This window comes from Notothenia coriiceps, unplaced genomic scaffold, assembly GCF_000735185.1.
Source record: "Notothenia coriiceps isolate Sejong01 unplaced genomic scaffold, NC01 NC01_scaffold00029417, whole genome shotgun sequence".
Classification (NCBI taxonomy): domain Eukaryota; kingdom Metazoa; phylum Chordata; class Actinopteri; order Perciformes; family Nototheniidae; genus Notothenia; species Notothenia coriiceps.
The window spans coordinates 1-7454 of record NW_011362118.1 but is presented as its reverse complement, the minus strand read 5'-3'; the positions used below and the strand labels follow the sequence as shown (position 1 = coordinate 7454).

Below are 7454 nucleotides of genomic sequence, written 5' to 3'. Positions count from 1 at the left end.
CCCAAATCAGTACTTTAGAAACAGGAAGTGAAATAGAGGATATGAGGCATGGCTAGAATGGGTGATCTGTTTGGTATTTTGAGCAAAACACTTCATAGACATGTTTTTTATATATTTGTATATCTGAGACCGATGCTATTGCCTAAAAGTAGCATGATAGGTGACCTTTAACATATGAAAGAAATGGTAGTATAGTGTATTTAAAATGTCATGAGAAAAGTGAATAGTCTGTTTGGTGTTTGAGCACTTCAGGATCTCAGACCTGTGATATAGAGTTGATGAAGAGGAGAATGAACTTTAATTGACTGATGGATTTAATTACACATTTGCTGTTAACACACTCATGGTTTTAGCTACAGGGATATAGGGTTGGATTAATCTACACCCAAATAATCTTATTTTAAAAGTCTTCCCAAAGTATTGTGTGTCAGAATGTGAATGAATAAAGTACATTTGTTATCTTTTGTTAAAATATTGGTTTCAAAATCAATTAATTACACATCAGTAATTACGAAAGCTGCACCACAGACACATTTATTACATGTTGAATATTGGTGAGTTAGCACGGAGGTCTTCAACGTCAACACATCTAAAGACGCTCCTATATATATATGATATTTATGAAATGTAATGTTTAATATTTCCCGTGGACAGAGATGAGAACACACACTCACACTTTCAGGCTTTTATTGTGAAGGAGTGACAGCAGGCAGGGTGTGATCCTACAGGAGTCGGTTCAGTAGCAACAAGGAGACCAGTGGAGGAATAAATTAAAACCCAAAACTCCTCGGGTAATAAAAAAAAAAAAAACTCCACTCGAAAAAAATTCAGCTTCAAAATCAAAAACCAGAAAATATTCAAATAAAAACAAATTTAAAAAAGTCAGTTACAAAACTGGAGTGCGTTTATAGTTTTTGGTTTTGTTCCTTCCTCTCTGTGCTTCTGTGACACACACACACACACACACACACACACACACACACACACACACACACACACACACACACACACACACACACACACACACACACACACACACACACACACATATAGCCTTCAGTATTTACACACATATTTATAGATTCCGTCTCTGCTCTTGTTTTAAGAGTCTAAGCCCCGCCTCTTGCCGCCCAACCTCTCGGCCAATCAGCAGCTGCTGTTCTTGAACTCGCCGGTCTCAGTGATTGACAGCTTGGTGGGGTTGCTAGGCGACAGGCCGTTGTGGATGCTAGGTGTGTTGTAGCGCTCCTTCACCTGCGTCAGCGCCGCCATCAGACGGGAGTTCGCCGCGTCCAGGGAGTCGATTCGCCGCTCCTGATTGGACAGAAATGGGGAAAAAAAAGGGGGGGGGAGGGCGGGACAATAAGTTAGATTGACAGCTGTGGGATCCAGTGACTGTCGGGCCGAAAACACATCGCAGACTGAAAAAAGACGAATTTGATTATTAAAAAAAATATATAAGAATAATACAAATTAAACACATTCATTTTTTATCGAGACAACTTTAACTTTTGTTTTAAATTAGGTTCAGTTCGACGGAGAGGAAGGTTGAGATGTGTTTCCGAGCCAACATAATCAGAGAGTGGCAGCAGGAGATAAACAACAACAACAACAACAGCCCAAAAACTCAAAGAGAAAAAGTGAGAGTTAGGCTCAGAAAGTGAAACGGCATCTCTGCATCCACACGACTTCCTGGTTACAGAATCCATTAATACGAGTGGTTAGGGGGAGGGGCTTCAGCCAAACAGAAATCAAACAAATCAGAGCGCCGAGCACCAGAAACAGTCAATGTGAGAGTTTAACCTGGAGCTGCTTCAAAGACGTATTTCAGCATTATGAGTCCTGAAACCCTGACATGACATCACTTCCTGTCCCCTGGTCTGGAGGTCAATGGTTGTCTGAATGTGTTTTTGGTTGTTAGCTTGATATAAGGTCTGTGGTTAACACAAGCTGAAGAGATGTTTGTTCTACGACATACAATACGTCAGTAAAAACCCCACTGGGGAATTTAAAAACGGAGGTTGCTAACAAGTGTCTAAATGAGACGACTAAACGTCTACACGCCCAACGTTAGCCACCTTTAGCTTAGCGGTGGTGACGTGAAGTCATGTGACCGTGCTGTAGTTCCTTTATAGCCCAACATTAGCCTCCTTTAGCTTAGCGGTAGTGACGTAAAGTCATGTGACCGTGCTGTAGTTCCTTTATAGCCCAACATTAGCCACCTTTAGCTTAGCGGTGGTGACGTGAAGTCATGTGACCGTGCTGTAGTTCCTTTATAGCCCAACATTAGCCACCTTTAGCTTAGCGGTGGTGACGTGAAGTTCTAAAATGTGTTTTATTCACCTGTTGTTTACACTGCTTAAATTGTATCTGATATGATGCTAGGTAATAAAGGTATCTGCTCTGTGATTGGCTGCTCAGGTGTGGGCGCTCTGAAAACAGCGTGAGGGGGTGGGGAGGGGGGGGGCCGGGCTTCAGTCACTACTTGCCTGATTGGTTAATCTCACATCCATTACTGACCTGGAATCAGTGAAGAGACGATGAGAGAACAAGAACTAAAAACTATTTCCTGTACAGTTTCAGAAAACATTAAGTACACGGTTTCATGTCTCAGAGGATATGTCCTGTACCTGAGCGTCGATGATTTTCTGTTTTGCTTCGATCACCGCCTGCATCTCTGCATGGTCCCGCTTCAACTCTTCCTCCACCGCCATCAGTCTGAAAAAAATAATATATTTAGGAAACAAATATTCCCACACGGTTTTCACAACGTTTCAGAAAATGTTATAATAAATACAAAAACATTTTAGAATTGTTTTAATGTCATTTAATGGATATTTCATTACGACAGAATGTCCTGAAAATATTGCTAAAGGTTTTGGAAAATAAAGTTCCCAAATGTTCCAAAAAATAGAATCAAAATGTTCCTAAAATGTTCTTTACGAATTCTAATAAATGTCAAAAGCTCCCTAAATGTTTTCTTCTAAAAATAATTCCCTAAAATAGAGTTAAAATGTTCATCGAAGGACCTTCAAAAGCTCCATAAATGTGGTGAAGACTCATTCAAAGAAGTTGTCTTCAAAGTATCCCTAACATTTTCCATCACGTGGCCCGAAGTGTTATTCAAAACCTCTCAAACCTTCCCAAAGATACCATCCAATCGTTCTTACATTTTTAGTTTTGTTCTAATGGTAAAATGAGATCCAGAAATTAAAAAATGAATAAATATGAATAATAAAAAAGTTGAGCCTCTGATCAAACTATAATAACAAATAAATAAAAGTTAATATTTTATCCGATCAGGTCCGAAAATGTGAGTAAAGAATGCTGAAAACTCAGTTGTTAAATGTCTTATCAGATGTGTGTGTGAGTGTGTGTGTGAGAATGTGTGTGTGTGTGTGTGTGTGTGAGAGAGTGTGTGTGTGTGTGTGAGAGAGTGTGTGTGTGAGAGAGTGTGTGTGTGATAGTGTGTGCGTGTGTGTGTGAGAGAGTGTGTGTGTGAGAGAGTGTGTGTGTGAGAGTGTGTGTGTGTGAGTGTGTGTGTGTGTGTGTGTGTGTGTGTGTGTGTGTGTGTGTGTGTGTATGTGTGTATGAGAGAGTGTGTGTGTGTGTGTGTGTGTGTGTGTGTGTATGTGTGTGTGTGTGTTGTGTGTGTGTGTGTATGTATGTGTGTATGTGTGTATGTGTGTGTGTGTGTGTGTATGTGTGTGTGTGTGTGTGTGTGTGTGTGTGTGTGTGTGTATGGGGTGTGTGTGTGTGTGTGTGTGTGTGTGTGTGTGTGTGTGTGTGTGTGTGTGTGTGTGTGTGTGTGTGTGTGTGTGTGTGTGTGTGTGTGTGTGAGAGAGTGTGTGTGTGCGTGTGTGTGTGAGAGAGTGTGTGCGTGTGCGTATGTACGTGTGCGTGTGTATGTGTGAGAGAGAGAGAGAGAAAGTGTGTGTGTGAGAGTGAGCGTGTGCGCGTGCGTATGTATGTGTGTGTGTGTGTATGTATGTATGTATGTATGTATGTATGTATGTATGTATGTGTGTGTGTATGTGTGTGTGTGTGTGTGTGTGTGTGTGTGTGTGTGTGTGTGTGTGTGTGTGTGTGTGTGTGTGTGTGTGTGTGTGTGTGTGTGTGTGTGTGTGTGTGTGTCTTCAAAGTATCCCTAACAAGTGACTCTAAATGTAATTAAAACCCTCTCAAATGTTCCCAAAGAGACCGATCATCCAATCGTTCTTAAATTTTTCCTAAAATGTCGTGAGAGACTTTTGAAAAGGTCAAAACGTTTAGAGAACGTGGAAAACATCCCGACCTCAGGACGTTCGTCTCGCTCTGCCCTCAGGAGGAGTTTCAGAAGTTGTGTTTCCATTACTCTGCGTTATCAGTAGCATTTATCGGTGCGTTTGTTTCTCGTGCTGCAGCAGCCCAGACGGGTGGAGTCAGTCCTACCTGCAGACGATGCTCTTCATCTCGCTGTCCTTCTCCTCCTGCTGCCTCCTCAGCTTCTCCTCGCTGTCCTCCAGGCGCTGCTTGTACTCCTGCAGGAGCTTCTGCATCTGCTGCTCCTGAGCCAGCAGCCTGCGCTCGTACTCCTCCAGGCGGCGCCCCGAGCCCCGCAGGCGCTCCTTCAGACGAGAGATCTCCTGCTCGTACTGCAGGGAACGCTCAATTAGCCAAGGGTCTGCTACATGCAACACTCTGTGTTAGCCAAGGGTCTGCTACATGCAAGGTGACGTCGATAGGACCAAGTCTTTGCTTTGAAAAACATGCATGTGAATTTCAAATTTCTAGGTTTGCTATTTCAAAATCTGAATAAAAACCAAGACCAGGATGTTTTTTTTCTTCTAATGGTAAAACTAGATCCACAAATTCAAAAATAAATTAATAATAATAATAATAAAAAAGTTGAGCCTTGTATATATCTGATCAAATTATACTAAAAAATTAATAAAAGTTTCTATTTTATTCGATCAGATCCGAAAATTTGAGTAAAAAATGCTAAAAACTCGGCCGTTAAATGTCTTATCAGATATGAGTGTGTGTGTGTGTGTGGTACCTTCTCGGTGTTCTTGCCCTCCTCCCTGCTCTTCTTCCCCTCCTCCTCTTCCTCCTCTTCTTCTTCATATTGTCCGTTGTTCAGCACCCAGGCAGCCGTCCGCTCCACTGGAGACATCACCTCCACCGGAGACGCCTGGACATTCAATTCATTACATATCCTTTTTATAAATACAATTAAATCTGTGCCTCAGCCTGCTCCACAGTAGAGTGTCCTCAGTAGCATGTCATACATTAAAAAGCATTTCATTTTTTGTTGTTACCTCTTGTTGCTGCAGTACCTGCGGCGGCTGCTTGGCGGCGCTCCTCGGGGGCGGAGCTACGGTCTCCGGTTGCCGGGGGGCGTGTCCTGGCGTGAGGACGTGTCCTGTTGTGGGGGCGTGTCCTGTCTGGGGGGCGTGTCCTGTCTGGGGGGCGTGTCCTGTCGTGGGGGCGGGCTCTGTGTTGGGGCTGCTGCGTAGTGGTTGGCTGTGTGGGAGCGAGCGTGGCGTCCTGGCTCCGCCCCCTCCTCTGCTCTGCTCCACCTTCACAATATGGGCGGTGCCAGCTGTGGTGCTCTGACGGGGGATAGCGACGGCTAATGGGAGGTCAGGGGGCTGAGGAGGGACGTGTCTTCTCGGCGTTGAACCCCCGCCCCTCGACCCCGATTCGTCCAGGCTGCTGCTGTTCGAGGGGGCGCGACCTTTGACCCCCGCCTGGCTGCCCAGGTCGTCCGAGGTGCGGCTGTTGTGAGAACTCTCCGTGCTGAGGTTCTCTGAGCTGGAGTCCTGGAGCTGAGAGTGGGCGGAGCGAGAGGACAGGCTGTGGGCGGGGCCACTCAGAATGTGGGCGGGGCTAATCAGGACGTGGGAGGGGCCACTCAGACTGTGGGCGGGGTTAATAGGGTTACCCAGGATGTGGGCGTGGTTACTCTGGTTATTCATATTGTGGGCGGGGCTACTCATGTTGTGGGCAGGGTTACTTTGATTACTCATATTGTGGGCGGGACTATTCAGACTGTGGGCGGGATTAATAGGGTTACCCAGAATATGGGCGAGGTTACTTGTGTTTTGGGCGGGGCTACTCATGTTGTGAGCAGGGTTACAAAGAACATAGGCGGGGTTAATAGGGTTACCCAGAATGTGGGCGGCGTTACTTGTGTTGTGGGCAGGATTACAAACAATGTGGGCGGGGCTAACCAGACTGTGGGCGGGGCTACTCAGACTGTGGGCGGGGCTACTCAGGTTGCCCTGGTTGCCCGGGTTACTGAGGTGGTACACGGGGTTCTGGAAGCTGATTGGCTGCAGGCTACGCGGCTGATGACGGTTGATTGACGGGTGAAACGGCCTCCTGGCCTGCGGCGCGCTCTGCGGCTGAGCCTCTCTGGGCGGGGCTTTAATCGGGGGGTGAGCGAGGAGGGGGGCGTGTCCTATGGAGGCCTGCGAGCCCCCCCCCCTGCTGAGGCGATTTGGGGGGGGGTCCAGGTCCTGCAGGTCCACCAGGGAGATGCTGCGTCCGCCCGGCAACAGAAGAAGATCTCCATCCTCTGGGTCTGAGAAACTGCTGCTTTGGGGGGGGCGACCCTCCATCAGATCAGAGACAGTCTGCTGCAGGGCGGGGGGGTCCCTTCGACTGCAGGAAGAGAAGAGAGGGAGGTCGGAGGTTAACCTATCTGTAGTTTAAGGTTTCCTATTATACTATTTGTAGGCATATATTATAGTTCTTAGATATAAAAACATGTCTCTGAAGTGTTTTGCTCAAAATACCAAACAGATCATTCTAGGGCTGACATGAGAGTAACATGCTAACAAAGGTATCAACTGTAGCTGTGAACATGACAGGATGTGTGATTACCTAGAAGAGCATCAGGACTGTTTGAGGCATATGATAGCTATGTGATTAACATGATGATTCAGCCTCTATGGAGAGAGACATATGACAAGCATGATCATTTCTGACGTGGAGCTAATCTGAAGTAAACATTGAATACTGCTTTCTATTCCTCCATCTTGTGACTGTGGAACTCCCTCTCTTGGATATCAGCATGTGAAGGACACTGTTCAGGAACTAGTTGATGCTCTGTATGTGATGACTACTTCCATTCTGGAGAGGATCACAGATACATGGATCCTGAGATTCAAGATCAAGCCGGGGACCAGGGAGAGTTAACATTTTTGAGATTTTGAGAAAAAGTAATAATTTTGAGATTTTGAGAAAAAAATCTGTATTTTGAAAAAAAAAAAATCTGTGTTTTGAGGAAAAATCTGTGTTTTGAGAAAAAAAAACCTGTATTTTGAGAGAAAGTCAGGATTTTGAGATTTTGACAAAAAAATCAGTATTTTCAGAGAAAGTCAGAATTTTGAGATTTTGAGAAAAAGTCAGAATTTTGAGATTTTTAGAAAAAGTCAGAATTTTGAGAAAAAGTCAGTATTTTAAGA

The 7454-nt window shown here is 44.9% G+C and overlaps 1 protein-coding gene across 1 annotated transcript; it reads right to left on the bottom strand.

Moving 5' to 3' along the window:
• Window positions 1-609: 609 nt before the first annotated feature.
• On the bottom strand, window positions 610-6648 carry LOC104958806 (ras GTPase-activating protein nGAP-like; the record flags this gene model as incomplete). Its single annotated transcript, XM_010786608.1, has 6 exons — window positions 610-1314; window positions 2631-2718; window positions 4432-4649; window positions 4684-4737; window positions 5039-5173; window positions 5301-6648. Coding segments are annotated over 6 exons (2011 nt in total), but the record flags the coding sequence as incomplete, so codon positions are not given.
• Between the last annotated feature and the right edge of the window lie 806 nt (window positions 6649-7454).